At 44.2% G+C, this 16,700-nt stretch overlaps 1 protein-coding gene across 2 annotated transcripts; it reads right to left on the bottom strand.

Annotated features, from left to right (window-relative positions):
- Positions 1-9,764: 9,764 nt before the first annotated feature.
- On the bottom strand, positions 9,765-12,988 carry pou3f3b (POU class 3 homeobox 3b). Of its 2 annotated transcripts, none has more exons than XM_062447438.1 (2): positions 11,076-12,988; positions 9,765-10,771 (listed from the first exon to the last, which is right to left on the bottom strand). In XM_062447438.1, the coding sequence occupies exons 1-2, from the start codon at positions 12,291-12,293 to the stop codon at positions 10,658-10,660; spliced, it is 1,332 nt and encodes a 443-aa protein (XP_062303422.1). In that variant the 5' UTR covers positions 12,294-12,988; the 3' UTR covers positions 9,765-10,657. The 2 variants fall into 2 exon arrangements, with proteins under 2 accessions (XP_062303422.1, XP_062303423.1); XM_062447439.1 differs by having other exon boundaries at positions 11,085-12,988.
- Positions 12,989-16,700: the final 3,712 nt, after the last annotated feature.

Genomic DNA, 16,700 nt, shown 5'->3' with positions numbered 1-16,700 from the left:
GCGGTCGAGCCAGCTTTCCTGTCTCCACGCCGGGTTCTTCATTTCAGCTGTACGTCAGGAGATCATTCTAGCATGCAGTCGTATAGATTCATGATTCATAACAGGAAGGATTGTCTGACAACAACCCTTTCACCCAGACGTCCACAGACCTGCAGCACTGACCTCACATCCTCTGGTGACCTCACATCCTCTGGTGACCTCACATCCTCCGGTGGAGATGAGGACTCCTGGTTCCATTCCTCGGTACCGGCTCCACAAGCACACCACTGTACGGTGCCTTTTAATATCAAGGCGATTAAATGGAGGGTGAGATTGATTCCCAGATGGATGGTTTGATTGTTGGTTTGGAAGGTAATAACAGGCTGATTGTAAATGACACGCCACGCTTGGGGCCTCGATCACGGACAGCGATAAGTATCGCAGCCAAACCTTCCTTTCTGCTTTTTCTTAAGAAATTGACGTAAAAATCAGTCTGAAAGGTCAGACCAAATTGAGACAATAATAATAAAGAGCTTCAATCTGGAGCTGGTTTTCCTGCTGATCAGAGAGCCTGAGAACCAGCTCCGGTCCTCCACATCTGCTCAGGCAGTTTAGCTGCACTGTAGACTGCAAAGGTTAAACCACTAACATCTAGGATTTGCCTAGAGGGGGTCAAGGCACAGCAATTACAAGGTACGATCGTCAGGGCTAATCAGCCAGCACTACCTCTGGTCTGTCTGCCCCCCAGAGCTAGTCGTGCCTGTTTCTGCATGCGAGGCTCTGCTGCCCCCGGCTGCTCCTCCTGCCCCGGCTGCTCCTCCTGCCCCGGCTGCTCCTCCTGCCCCTTCTGCTCCTCCTGCCCATTCTGCTCCTCCTGTGTGTGAGAGAGTTTGTGTGTGTGTGAATCTGTGTGTGTGTGTGGCTGTGTGTGGATGTATGCATGTGTGTGTGTGCGTGTTTGTGTGAGCCCAAGACTTCCTGGTGGGTGGGGTAGTCCTCTCTAGTGTGTACATGACTGCTTTGACTCACATCTTAATGACTGAGTATCCGCTACAGGATTAGTGGATAAGACATTATAACTGGTGTGCAACACTTTTGAACAAGGCCCACGAACAATTACTGGTAATTAAATATGTGCCAGTTACTGGAAAAGATAATTATGTCCTTGGTGTATAACACCAATTAATTACTTTTATTTCAGTAAGCCGGGCTCTGAAAGACAGCGGAATCCTACGCTGCTCTTCTGTGTGTGAGGACCCTGCATCTTGTGTTTGCATGGGGACCCTGCATCTTGTGTTTGCATGGGGACCCTGCATCTTGTGTTTGCATGGGGACCCTGCATCTTGTGTTTGCATGGGGACCCTGCATCTTGTGTTTGCATGGGGACCCTGCATCTTGTGTTTGCATGGGGACCCTGCATCTTGTGTTTGCATGGGGACCCTGCAACATAGATAACAGCAGATCTCTGCAGCTTCAGGATGTCTCAGATCAGTGTTGCTTTCTAGGACTGCGGGAGAGTGTGTGGTTGTTGTTGTGCCTCCATGTCTCCTTCAGTCCACGGCACCAACAGTGAAGCGACCTCTCACCTCCAGTTCCCCAGGCTGCTGGGCCCATAGCTCCGCCTCCCCAGGCTGCTGGGCCGTAGCTCCGCCTCCCCAGGCTGCTGGGCCTTAGCTCCGCCTCCCCAGGCTGCTGGGCCCGTAGCTCCGCCTCCCCAGGCTGCTGGGCCCGTAGCTCCGCCTCCCCAGGCTGCTGGGCCTGTAGCTCCGCCTCCGTTGCCCAGGCTGCTGGGCCCGTAGCTCCGCCTCCCCCGGCTGCTGGGCCCGTAGCTCCGCCTCCTCAGGCTGCTGTGCCCGTAGCTCCGCCTCCCCAGGCTGCTGGGCCCGTAGCTCCCCCTCCGTTGCCCAGGCTGCTGGGCCTGTAGCTCCCCCTCCGTTGCCCAGGCTGCTGGGCCCGTAGCTCCGCCTCCCCCACAGTGACTCATATTCATATTCAGAAGCCTTGCACGTTGGAGCCACAGAAGCACGCATGTGAGAATGTAAGTATTAACAATAATCTATCTTAGGTCCTAATACCTAACTTGAAAATACCTCTGTCCAATCATTAGTAATCTATTAAATCCTCAGCCTATGAATGGTTACACTGCCAGCCCTCTGAGATGAACGCCTGAGATCGCTCCATTCTCAATCCCTCACCGGTTAATGAGATACAGAGCCAGAGTACTCTAACCGAACGCTCGCTCTTTCTCTCTCTCTCCTCGTCTCATTTCCTATCTCTCTCCCTCATCCCTCTGACTCGTCCCCCCTCCCTCTCTCTTTTCTAACTCCTATTCACATTCTCTCCTTTCCTCATCCCTCTCTTTCCTCATCCCTCTCTTTCTGCGTCTGTCTGCATCTCCGTTTCACTCTTGTCCTCTCTGCTCTTTCTCCCCTCCTCTCCCTCCCTCCCCTCCCCTCCCTCCTCTCCCTCTCCTCCTCTTCCTCCCCTCCTCTGCTCTCCCTCCCCCCTCTCTCCTCCCCTCCTCTCCTCCGTCTCTCCTCCTCTCCCTCTCTCCTCCTCCTCTGGGCCCTGGTGTATAGGGTAATACTATCTGCCAGCTTGGCCCAGCCTCATGCACCCCGGGTTTAATCCATGCATGTATGCAAACACACACGTCTCCTCCAACAATCAGCCTGTCATGCAGCCTGTGAGGCTGACAGATTTACTGTATGTGTGCGAGTAAGGCTGTAGTATGTGTTAGTAAGAGTATCGTGTGTGTGTGTGTGTGGTGCAGGACCCTGCTCCCTGTGCTCTAAGCGTTATTGACGTCCCCATCAGAGGTGGTGATGCATCACGCACCCCAGGGCCGCGCTGACATGCTGTCACCTTGGTAACTGCTGTTGGAGTGAACAGCCTGCTGGGATAGCTGACCTCCGCTGGCGGGCATCCGAGGAGATGCCTGAGGACCGGACCCCTCCTCACCCTCCACCTGTCTCACTCCTCACCCTCCACCTGTCTCACCCTCAGCGTGTCTCACTTCCCACCCTCCACCTGTCTCACTCCTCACCCTCCACCTGTCTCACCTTCCACGTGTCTCACTCCTCACCCTCCCCGTGTCTCACTCCTCACTCTCCACATGTCTCACCCTCTGCATGTCTCCCTCCCCACCCTCCCCCTGTCTCACTCCTCACCCTCCAGGCCGGACTAGACCAGACCTGTCTCACACCTCCTTCCTGACAGCAGGAGGATCAACAGTCATCAGTAGCCAATGCAGATATTATACAGCAACGATGCATGTTGTTATCTACCATGTTATCACTGTGTTTAATTGCAGATTAGAGACAGAGAGACAGAGAGAGCATGTAATAGAAAACTTGTTGACAGACACTAACCTACTTATATCTTCTTGACTAGCCGCACTGTAACTTGGTTCAAAGTTAAATGGCAAAACTGTCGGTAGCACAACAGTGGCACAACAGTGATGAGGGGAAGTAATATACTTCTATGCTGCAGGCATATTTTATAGTGTGCTTAACTTAAACAAACACATTCCAGACCGAATTATATTTCTCTAGGATAACAAAATGATCTGAAAAGATACGATAGATACGTTATGTATTTAGTAACCACCAAGAAAGAGTTGAAAGTTAGGTTTATGGTTACATGAAAGCTATCTATCACATTCAGACAAATATCCTTAAACTGAATATAACCACATATTTATCATACATTTATAAGATGAACTTTTAATTGGCCTAATGTTGTGACGAAAATGTATTTTGGGTTTCCGTTGGAAAGTAGCTATTGCTGAACGTACCAACTTTTGTCCGACTGAACAATATAGCCTAACATAAGTGTAGGCTACACTTTAACGCTAAATAAAATCGGCATAAATTATTGTAATTACATTTATCAAATTTGAAGAATGCTAATAACGATAAATCCCAAGCTATTTGTGACAAGTTAATGTAATCCGTCGACTGAAGAAACAGCTTCTGAAATTCATCCGGAACGTTTGGAAAACGTCGGTCGGTCCGAGAGCCATCAGATGGCGCTATGGTTTCATACAATCTGAGGAAGAGTCGCTGACCGTCAGATCAACAGATAGGCCTCGGTGAAAACCCGCATCACTCCGTTTCAACAACTCTTATTTCATTTTCCTAAAAAATAAGTCTGAAAAATATGACAAAACTTAGTCAAATGAAGCCAACAAAATACAGCAACCAATCCATGTCACGAGAGATAAAAAAAAAACGGTTTAAAAACAAATGACGAAAGAATTTATACAATTTGATTTTATATTAAATCTGTAAAAAAAAAATAGATCTCAATCATCTGAAGTGCGTTGCTTCCGAAACCTCTCCAATTTCTTGACTTGAACGGTGTGCCAAAGTAAAAATACATAATAATAATAATGCTGACAATAATATTAATTATGAAATTTAGAATAATGTAACCATTATTTTAATTGCAGGCCCAGTATTCCAAAAAAATATTTTACATAAAATGAAGAATGACCCACTGTCTGATACTTAAAACACAGGTGCCTATACTGTATAAATACCACAGACACATTTATATAGAACAAAGAGTGCTTCGGGTTTGCATTCATTTGTAATAACAATTCGTAGCTTGCAGAAAAGTGATTATCGGTCACAACCAGACCAGGCATCCCAGTTCTGACCAGACATCCGCGACAGACATTGGAAGCTTCGAGAAATTTGTGGACAACAGAATTTTTTTGATGGATTTTTTTTCCATATTAAATCTGTTCTGACATCGAAGCAGAGGCGGGCGACTGAGACCCAAAAGCAGAGCAGAGGCCATCGCGGTTCAACTTGGGTGAAGCCACGCAGGAGTCCAACCGAACCGAAGTCTCTGAATACTTGATCACAGTTGCCACAAGTTGCTTTGTCAGTGTTGGTGGGCGCATGGGGTGTGAAGAAAGCTCATTCTTATTGTAGAAAGATAACACTTTCTGTGTCATTTTATTAATTATTAATTATTTACATAGGGTAATCAATCATTTTAAGTTTGAAACGGAATCACATATAATATCATACCTTGTATTATCCTACTTTATATAAACTGGGGTGGACTAAATAGCAGCCTAATATCCAGATGTCTTGATCCTGACTGTTAATTACATGTGGGGATCAATCAACGCATGCGTGACCTGACGGACCTGCATGTAGGCCACTCCGTGTTGAGTTTCTTTGTTGTATTTATTCCAGCGACATTTCGAGGAAAAATAAACATTAAAGTTTAAGATGCAGGTCAGCCCTTCGGGTTGTTGACAGGCACAGAACTTGGTCAACCACATTACCTCAGAACCCTTAGCCGAGTTAAACTCCGTTCGCCCGTCAACCTATCGAGACCATGACCTTCACAATTTATAGAAAGGAAACCCCGAGAGTCACGTCACCGCCTTACATATTTTAAAACGTGCTCTTCCATTCTTGCGCGTGAAAGAACGTCGATCTGGGTAAGGCACGAGGCAGACAGAATCGGGAATAGGCACCCCGCGTACTGCACACACGATGCTAACCGTGGAATCCAATCTTTGCTTTGTAAGGTCCAATCTCTGAGGCGCTCGCCGCCAGAACGGAGGGTGATAAATGAAACGGGGGATATTCACCGGTTATTACTATGGTACTACCTGTCCTCGTTTTACATGTCAACTGGGGATAGGCCCACAAGAAAACTCTTAAAACTCGTTTGAAGCGTAGAAGTAGGCTATAGGTCTAGACTGCAGAACTGAACTCCATAAAGGTGTTTGTATTGACTTGAGCGCTGAGGCAGACTAGAAAAATGATGACAATACTGCACTTAACAACACCACCTTAAAATCTTATTAAAATAGCAACAATATACCACTAGAGTACTACTAATAATGATACTAGTCTGATAATAATAACAATATTTAGTAAATAGGATCCTGTATCACCGGAATGTTTATCAATTTTACTGCGCCTTATAAATTTGGCCTAATTCTTTTATTTGTTATCCAAAAAAGTAAAATAAAAACATAAATGCAGCAACTCATACCCACATAATGTCTAGCAGTTCTTTTTGCTGCATATTTATAAATGTGGACGGTTATGCCTACCTCCGGCTATGAAGTAGGCTACACACACGAATACCAAACCGTTTTAATAGAGGAAGAACCCGGTGTTTATCGCCCAGAGAAAGTGATCGAGTAAGTTCCCAACATCACGCTGTAACAGAACTATAGGAGAGTATTGACTTAATATAATCTGTCCATGAGACGTTGACCCCTTGGTGCACTAAGTACCCTTCGCCGCGTGAAGGGCTGCGCGGGAAAGTTAATACCATAATAACACCGCAAAAGAGTTGTTCTGTAATTCCAAACACCACGCAAGAAAATATATATAAATGATTAAGCTTGAGTAACGGGTATGGTAAATTCACAGACAAGAAGACCCATCTCGGCTATGAGAACTAGGCTAAATATCAAGTTATTAAAATGTATTTGATTTGTATCACTAAAGCCGGAGCACGAGGGGTGATAGGTAGCCTACTCCGGAAGCCATATCGTAGATAGAATGGTTACATTTTCGCAATAGGATGTGAACTACAATAGGAGCTCGAGGAAGCCTCCCCACGGAGAGACGCGCCACGGTGATACATATTCATGTTGCCGGCACGTGGGATAAATAGAATGTAAGCGAACCCATTCCAAGCATGGGTTGTGATATTTAGGCTAACGTAAATACATAGCTGAGTGAAATGTAAAAGGTTGTACATTATGATGTGACGTTTGTAAGAAGACAGTCACATATAACATGAAGCCTATATTTCTGATCAAATCTGATGACCCGAGACTGCCCAGAAAACCAAATTTAAATGCAAGCCATGGTGTGGAATAAACCAGAACGTTTAGATTTTGTAACTTTATGTTGTTCTGTTACTGATGTAGTTATAGGAAAACCATATATTGGTGTCATTCAGATCGATGTAAAGCCAAGTGAGTCAATCCATTATAATAATTACTAATTAGGCTATATGTGGCCTCTACGCTGCGTGCATGCATACATAAAGGCATGGAACACGATGAGATCAGATGCTCAGTGTTTGAGTAGCGCTGCATTGTATCACAGATAAGACTGATGTCTGTAAGCATGTAGACTTCGCCATCAACCTCGAATAACGCATGGCAGTCTGAATGCTATGAAAAATATTTTCAAGCTTCCATGAACCATTTTATTCTGTTACTGTGACAACCATTAGACCGGGCGGGGCAGTCGCCTCTTATAGCCTATAGGCCTACCTTTGCAGGTAAAACAGGAAAAAAACGTAACTATATTTGATTATAGAAAGAGCTAATACCAAAACCTTTTACTCGTTTGAAACTTTTTTTATTTTACCTCAGATAGTAATTCAGGACACTATTTTTTTTTTTTTTCACAAAAAAATATCCTTTGATACTTGTTTGCCCCCCAACGCATTGAGTACACACATTAAATGATTAACTAGAATTATAGTTTTTATTTCTACGTTTTTATTTTGTATTTTTTAACCAAGAAAGATATTAGAATTATACGGAGAAATTTGGTCATTTATGGCTGATATAAAACTAAGTTCTGTTGTCCTGTGGGCCCTCTCTGCTCGTGACTATGAGTCTTTGCGTTATTGTTTTTTGGTGTTTTGTCTTAAAGGCATCCTGAGTAACCTAACCAGGAGGTGTAAAACAGCTTGTGTGTAGGCCTACATATAAACTGATGAACATGCATATCATATAGCTAAACTTAGCGAATATTAGTCATGTTGTTTTGTTGCGCACCCTATACGCTATAGCTTGTAAACATAGTTCATGGGTCCAGTTGCGAGCACCCCAGCCACCGTGCTCATAGGACGGACAACGAAGGCATATTTCCGTCCTCACCTATTCCTCACTGAATATCTACAGGCCTACTATGGATTTTGAAGTAGGCTAGTTTCATTTGCTACAACTGCACGCCAGGCAAAGTTTGGCACGTGTTAAATGGTGCACTCGGCTGTTCGCTGGAGAACGCTGCCGCTTTCTTTTTCTGGGATTCCATTCCACGGAATGGAAATAAGGCTTTACAAAATCTGCCCGCGTGTCTGACTGGCACTTTTATTAATGGGGACAAAAGAAACTGATGCATACTTCTATAACATTGAATTCAGTTGCTAAGCAACTAGTGTATGGCAAATCATCCGCGAAATTCAAATCTTTCAGCGAGGAGAGGCGTTTTACGCGTTTTGCTGAATAGTCAAGTCAGGCAAAGTTGAGAACCAGCGACCAAGCAGGTCCTTATTCCCAGATCTGGTGGCCTATAAACTGAAATCACTTATTTAATATCAGGAAACACACCGATCTTTCACATAGGCTATGGCCTAAATTGCTAATGCTTGCCAAATGAAAGTCTCACACGAGCACAGGCTACAGGTGAAGACCTAACACGCCAGGATTTTAATAAATCAAACTACAGCCAAGAACACGGTCAGTTTTGAATGAAAAGTTTCAATGAAACAAACAATTTGGTCAATCATTATTTCTGTATCATCGTCTTAAAGCCATGCGCCTTAGTGATAAGCAACTGTTCCTGCGTGTCCTGGTCTCGGTTGCAGACAGTCGAGGGTGAGGAAACATATGCTAAACGAGATATAAAATTAAGTGGAACGATATATAGCGCAACGTCTTTAATAAGGCGTTTGAGATGGGCCTCTTTGATTAAAATTCAATTTTGACAAAAGGAACTCTTATTTCAACACATAGCCTAGTTTACCTAATCCTGTATAGGCTACTGCCGAGAGAAACGTCTCAAACTGAGAAAAACAAGTGAATCGTATTCCATCCCTGTGCAGGCTAAACCGACCAAAAAGGAAAAACTAGAATTTCCATTTCTTGTTTGTTTGTTTACGTGAACGTGAGCAGGTTATAATGTTATGCCATAGGCTAAGCCCATTGAATGACAACTGCCTTAGACTGAGGCCTAGACACAGAACAGCCCATCTGAAATAAACAAAACGACAAGCTATAGAGTTTATGTTTCAAAAACTAATTTGACGTTAAATGTTATGATGTAGACAACAAAATATAACCTATTACTTTTCCTAATTTTTAATGTTCGCCCTTTAAAGTCAGAGGAAAATATCTCACAACAAACACCCATTAAAGGCCTTGTGCACCATCATAAAGGCAGTAAATCTGCGTTTATAAATCCACTACTGGCCCACACGTGCAGCATGTCTATAGCCAAGGCTGCTGCTGAGTCGCCCGCTGGAGAGCGAGGCTGTGAAACAGAACAATGCTGAAGCCATGTAAACAAACTTAAAGACGGTTCTGAGAAGTACTCACTACTTCCAGTTACTGATCCGCGATCAATAAGTAATGGTTTAACGGTTATGTTGGCGGTTTGGATGAGGAAATAAATTGGTGCTCAAAGCCGTTAATTTAGTCTAACTGCATATTTCAGAATAAAAACAACCCCGGGTATGTCATCAAATATCTTCTTCGATAATCTCAATAACGTTTTGAAGGTTCAGAGGTTCACTTGCTTAAACTATATTTAGCCTACATTTAAAACTTCTTTGCTTAGTTCACCTTTTAATCATTTTCTACTGAGTTTTTCTTGTTCTACGATTCAGCTAATGTCCCACGTCGCCTGACAATAGGGGGCCCATAGCCGGGACAAAACAATCCGCCATTTCTCCTCTGTGTCCTCCCTCCCATTGCGAGAAAGGCGAATATAAGCTATAATTAAAACAGCCAAATATACAATATAACATATAAATCTCAAAACACAGGATAACTTAATTTCATTCTAAGAAATTTATTGTTCTCAATCAGCTCTTACGGAATCACTACTGAAATTAAATTACAATCAAATTATCACATCAAAATATACCCTTATTACCTAACAACTGTCAATGTCAGCTTATGTTGATTTGTGCTCCTTTAGAAACAATAATACAAAATTAAACAAAACATATAAGGTCAACAACGAAAACAAGAAAGAAAAACATCTTACACAAGTTCTGGGGAAAAATAAATTACCATTTGGAATCATTCATATGTATTCCGAATAAAATATTAAAACAAGTCATTTTGATGAAAAATATAAAGTAAATAACTCAGATCATCCTCTGATCTAATGAATCTATATTGCCGGCTTTACAGAGTCTTGTTTATTAAAACCTACCAAAGAATACTGCTTAGAAATGGCAGCATAATAGTAACATCCACAGCACTCACTCACACTTGGCCACAGATTTTCGCAGAGGAGAAATTCAAATAAGTGCAGCAGAAGATAGTCTTTTCAAATGTCTATGTTTAAAAAAAATCCATTCACGGTGTTAAGTCGCTTAAATAACAACCCATTTGAAGAAGATGTGATCCTTCTGATCAGATGAGGCCAGTCCTCTGTTTATCTTATCATTTAGTCGTGGAGGGCCTGAAAAAATCTCACTTCCTCTTTGTGTCAGAATCAAACCATGCAGTCCACCCCGCAAAAACATGTTGGAAGCTTCGTGGATGCCACTCTTCTTCGTTGGTGCTGATGCAGTTTTTTCCTTTGTTATTGTTGAGTTTGACGTCCCATGTTTTAATATACAATTGCCTGATTCTTTTGTCTTTCACAAATCAGATACAGGATAACGGGGGAATCTCTTTGTAAAAATATTAATACTTGCTTTGAATTTCTTGTTGGTGTTAATGCGCCAAAATTACCTGATGGAATGAACTTGTAGTTGTCACCCGCTGGTCGCTTGGTTCACTCAGTCCAGTTAAACTTGCATCTTTTAAGTAATCTACTAAAAAATGTCCCTGGAAGAAAGAACAGAAGGAGCCTTTTAGGTTAAAACATTTAAGGGCCTGGAAGAAGGTTAGCGGTGCGTTTGGGGTGGAAAAGGGGGCTGTTTTTTTCTGGTGAAAATATAACACATTTGCAGTCTTATTCATATTCCCTCACAATCACAGTATCAAAAATGGTTTGACTATCTGGACGATAGTCTGTGTTTTTATCAGTTTATCAATTTCATATAAAATATTTTTAGTCTTGTGTGCTGCTCTATGTTTCACTGAACATTCTTTTGCAGTCCATGGAGGGGGGCGGTGTGTCTGCACTCACATTGCCGACCTGAGAGTACACATCCTCCGGCGTCTGGGGCACTCCGGGGGGGGTCATCCTTTTCTCTTTCTGTCTCCTATTGCAAAACCACACTCTAACCACTTCTTTCTCCAACTGCAAGTTGTCCGCTAGAGAGGTTATCTCTTGGGCCGAGGGTTTGGGGCATTTTAGAAAGTGGCTCTCTAATGCTCCTTTTACGCTCACTTCAATGGACGTGCGCTTCTTCCGCTTTCTTCCCTGCGCGGCGATCTTGTCGATGCTCGTGGGGCTACCCGTGGTCGAGTCCGCCTCCTCCAGCCACTTGTTCAGCAGCGGCTTCAGCTTGCACATGTTCTTGAAGCTGAGCTGGAGAGCCTCAAACCTGCAGATGGTGGTCTGGGAGAAAACGTTTCCGTAGAGCGTGCCCAGAGCTAAACCCACGTCAGCTTGCGTGAAGCCCAGTTTGATCCGGCGCTGTTTGAACTGCTTGGCAAACTGCTCCAGGTCGTCCGAGGTCGGCGTGTCCTCGTCGGAGTGCGGCTCGTGGTTGTTTACCCCCCCGTGGTGCTGCTGGTGATGCGCGTGCTGGTGGTGGTGGTGGTGGTGGTGGCTGCCGTGGTCGAGCTCGGGGGTGTCTCCCCTCACTAAGCCCGGGTGCACTAGGTTCTGGCTTCCCGGACTCAGCATCCCGTTCACCGTGAAGCCCCCGGGCTGGGAGTAGATGAGAGACTGCTGCTGCTGCTGCCCCCCGGATAAGGAGTTGATATGAGACGCGGTGGAGCTCCCCCAGGCACCCGCGTGAGTCTGGTGGGGACCGAGGTGCTGAGGCCTGTGGTGCAACGCGGTGCCGGTGTGCAGATCGTCTCTACCGGAATTGTTTTTCACGTCCTGTTGCTGCGGGCTGCCGGTCATACCGACGGGACTCGACGACCACGGTGATCCAGCTTCGGCTGCAGCTACCGCGGCTGCTGCTGCGGCGGCCGCAGCGTGCGGCAGAGATGTCACCCACTGGTGAGCATGGCTGAGCATATGTCCTCCGTTGCTCGCTGCCATTGCCCCCTGCATGAAGTCACTCTGTACCATTTTTACGGTGGGATCTCCCCGGTACCCCCCAGACACCGAGGTCACCGCAGTGCTGCCCGGCTGCATGCCACCGCCTCCGGAGTCAGAATGCACGATCGAGCCGGATGATAAGATGCTATTGCTGGGTAAATAGGGATTGGAAGCCGCGGTGGCCATTCCGTTAACCCTTATGAATATGTTTGTGGATTACCCCCCTCCCTTTTTCAGTTACTTTTTTCAAGCAGGCAATTGTATCTCATGAATTATTCAAACTTTAAAAGTCTGGGTTGTTTTTTTTGTCAAATACCATTGACATAAGCGTCAAAAGTGAAAAGATGCAAAAGGCTGGCCAAAATGAGTAAAATCCGTATATCTTGTATTCAAAGCATTCATGTAGGCTTATTTCTAGTGGAAATTAATGTACATCAGTGAATAAAAATCCAGGTTTTCAAAAGCCCTTTGACACCACGTGCAGGCGAGGAAGTTTGGTCGTCTCGCAAAATCTTAGAATTCAGATTCAAACAGAGAAAACATTTGCACGCAACAAACTTCTAGTGGTTGAAGAAATCGCGCAAATTCTCCACAAAAAAAGTCCGGTTTTATGTTCCTTTTGTAGAGAAGAAAACAGGCTGCATAGGCTCCTTAGTTCTTTTGTAATTTAGCCGCTGAGATTTGGTCTTTACCGCTTTATTCTTTTCTTTCGCTGTGTCTTTTATGGTACTGTACAGCCTCTCTCTTTGTTCTGGTTTGATGTATATAAACCTGCCAAACCGCTAACTCCCGTTGAAGTACAATCCACTATTACAGTGCACGGCGATGGTTGCAAGCCTCTCCTCTCATTCGCTTGTTCGTTCTCTCCCTCTCTCTCCCTCTCTCTCCCTCTCTCTCCCTCTCTCTCCCTCTCTCTCCCCTCTCTTTCTCTTTCTGACAGTTCGAACAGTCCCTCCCTCAAAGCTCGAGGACACACGAATGTTTACCCTGTGCCAAGCGTGCGCACATCGTCCACGTCTCTTCCCCCAAATACGAGGAAGTCGAGCACGAGCCTCCCGCTGATTGGATACCCGGGGTGCGATTGACAGGTTTCGCCAGCATTGCTTCAGGCGCGTGAACCTCCTTCTAGCCGTTCCAATTGGCTGATTTTTAATTCAATCTAAGCGTATAAAAGTACACAGATACAAGTCAAAAAGAAATTCAATAAGTGTCTCTCTATTTGTGGAGGGAATATATATATACGTATATATACCTGCATATATAATCACATAAATTAGTGTTTGAAATAGATCGATAGGTGCGTTAAACATGATATCGTTGGGCACATACTTAACCTTGTCCTCATAAAAATATGTAGGCCTTTCAGTGATGCCTTTTTAGTGGAAATATGATTATCGTTGTTCGACTACACAGACTAGATGTTTATGTGAATGGTTCCCATGCGCATTTCAGCAGGCCCCGGCTCCAGTAGCCTGGTTATTGGGACCTTGTTCAGTGGGTGAGATCATTATCAGCGCGCTGCAAGGGCACTTCACGCTGTTACTGTCCCGCTGTAATTCAGTGGTGGTTCAGGCGCATGTCAGTTTTTTGTGGGCCTTTAGGGAATGCTTCTGATGCGGTATATGGACCAAGACACTATGCAGTGTGTGACTGTTGTCTAAAACCCTACGATATTCAATAACCAGTAGCTTTAACAATGCTGTGCTGAGGTTGCTGAGGAACACACAAAGGTTGGGGAATGCTTCCAAGCGGAAACGTAGTGCAGGCAACCTCCGTGAACCACAGTGGAAGAGAAAGTGGCAACCAAAACAAGGGCAAATTGAGCAGTCCTTAGGGGATTCGCTAGGAAAGCGGCTGCCATTAAAACAGAATCCCACTAGCTAAAGATAGCCCCCAAAAACTCACCCCAATTCATGTCACTACATAACCTAGAAATGAATAGGGCCTTTGTTGGCGCGCCCCTCCGCGTTTGGGTTCATCCAGGGGGGTTGATGTATGCCAAATATATATCGCGTTCATTGGTTGATACATAGTCTTGTGCATGTTGGTCTGAAGCACGGAGATGGTCTTCCAGTTCCACTCCCCGCTGAATGTCAATAAGACATTCTTACTGTTAATAATATGCACCAGCACGACCCTGCCTGTGTTCCAGGGGTTCAAGAAACAATGGTAACATTCAATCGTCTAAAACGTGGATACTGTGTGTTGTAAAGCCCACCAAACCAAAGACAAGAAAGAGAGGATTTTATTGTGAGCAACGACAGCACACCGGGGCATGTTCACTAGGCTCAGCCTCGTCGCTGCCCCGGCTCCATCATTCCCAGTAGATTTAATTTGGACTCGGCTCAAAACTGGGGAAGCCTCGTGGATTTGTTTACATTGAATAGGCAGGATAGAGCCGGTGCCACGGGGCTGTCTTTTCATTAATATACAGTGGAGGATTTCTGTCTAAATTACTACTATGCAATTTACACTGCACGCTTTCGCAGGGCGTCTCGTGCGGCCGCGAGAAACGTGACACCAGGCACCGCAAACAGAGTTCACTTCCACAAGATAGACAAATAGAGTAAAAAGTCATTTGAAAATGTTTATCCGATATCATGGTATATCGATAACCCCTGTCTCTGATATATGATGTGTTTATTATTTGTTTACTTCATAAGGTCCCCAAGTTCCTCCTGGGGAGGTCGTTTGTTTAGTATGCAAAAAACAGAAAGGGGAAAAAATCCCCAAGTATAACAAGAGACGAACAGTTAGTGCTGATTTACATTTGCATAAATTTTCATATATTTTAGTGAAAATAATAGCGGAGCCGGCGAGTGCTGCTGCTCAGTTGAGGCAGTGGAAAGAAAATCTTAGGAAGCACCGATTCCTAGGATAGAAGATTGCCATGAAAAGGCTCTAAATATATATGTAAAGCTATTTTCGACTATTAGCCTATTGGATGTAAGGTAAGTCAATAATTATTTAGAATTTTCTATAACATATGCATCTGGAGGGAAATGGTTGCGCTTTACAGACTAACCTTACCGTTCTTTAAGGGTTTATTTAGATTTATGTATTTTAGTTATTTTCCACAATATTTTTGCCTATTGGTTTGCTTCACACCGCTGACACACTACCTAAACATTTTCCATCTCGAACTCTCATAAAAACATATATGTTTTCTTTTCCTATTTCGAATCAAAAAATCAATATATGCTTTGTGTTGGCTTTAGCTTGCAGCCTCGGTTTTTATAAATAGTGAGCAGACGGTTAAGCTGTGCTGTGTTGTGGTGAATGTCCACTGGAGAAAGTGCAATCAATCAAATTTAAACAGCAGACCCCTCGGTTGAATTCTCTGGAGGACTCGCGTGGGCACAAGCGAATATCAAATCGTTTACATAAATCGATCTTATGTTGATGTGGCGAAGTTTGTTTAAAGTTAAGCAACATTGCCGACACAGCCCAGTTCTTAACAGTAATCACCGTTCTCATGAGCTCGTGGAACAGGGATAATGGGACGCTGTAGACGTATCATTTGTCACAAGCTATTTTGCTTCGGCTGGAAATCATGGAGAGATTCCAATGACAGAGGGCCATAAATAACAAATTAAACAACAGGCTATTATGTAGATGAAAAGATGGAGACAATAAGGTTTTCTTAATCCACATGCTATATCTTAAAACACTTTCAAAAAAAATTATATATATATATATATATATATATATATATATATATAGGCCTATATAGTTTTAAAAGCACTGGCAAGTAGCTTGTCCAACTACCACTTCCAATGAAATAACACGCAATGATTATTTAAACACATTCAAAAGTTTAATCACGCATTTTAATACTTTGCAGCGTTTTTTCTCACGGGTTAACTTTGCTTTCCCTCGCTGTTAAAGATGCCTTCTCGCGCGGCCCCGCGTGGACCGTTTGTTTCATTGATGGGGAGGCATTTCTGAACCCCGCGTTTCAGTTGTCATGGTGAGCTGAATAAAGGGGGAACAGTGGTCGCATTAAGCTGTATGTTTGTGCGCTGGAGTCGAGATGAAAGAAGCCCAACGTCAGTCGTTGAAGCCAAGACCATCTAAGCTAAGGATGCAGGTCTCCTACGGCTCCCTGATAGACTCATCTTCCTTCACCCCCCCCCCCCCTCCTCCAGATCGAACACAGGCGTATCTTAAGGCGACGAGTGCTTTAGATTGGGGAAATAATATTAAGGTGTTTGTTGTTTGACTTTAGGTTAGATAAATAATTTGCACCAGCAGGTGTCGCGCTTCCTCGTGGGGGCCTGGCGGGTGAGCAGCATGATAGATGCATAATTGTTTTTATATTGACGGCCATATGAAATTTCAAAGGGAGCAGAACTGGAGATGGGGGAGTTGACACCTCGGCTACTGAATCATCAGTTACACGTGTCTGACTAATGAAAACGTAGGTTAGATACCAGCCATTCAATGTCTGCGGATCAGTCTAACACACAAACCCATCGTTGAATCAGTCAGATGTCTTTTGGTCATAATGACTAACCTTCCATTGATATTTCCAACGTTTGGATGCATCTACACCACAAGAACCTCCACGAGCTGAAGGTTCGATTGTACACT

Source organism: Osmerus eperlanus, chromosome 21 (assembly GCF_963692335.1).
Source record: "Osmerus eperlanus chromosome 21, fOsmEpe2.1, whole genome shotgun sequence".
Taxonomy (NCBI): domain Eukaryota; kingdom Metazoa; phylum Chordata; class Actinopteri; order Osmeriformes; family Osmeridae; genus Osmerus; species Osmerus eperlanus.
Note: the sequence above shows the minus strand (reverse complement) of the source record. Positions and strands in the feature narration are given on the sequence as shown.

Coding starts and splice junctions, on each gene's coding strand:
- pou3f3b (XM_062447438.1), bottom strand. CDS start 12,293: ATGGCCACCGCGGCTTCCAATCCCTATTTACCCAGCAATAGCATCTTA. Junction 10,772..11,075: donor TGTACTCTCAGGTCGGCAAT/GTGAGTGCAGAC, acceptor TCTTTCTTCCAG/GGACATTTTTTAGTAGATTA.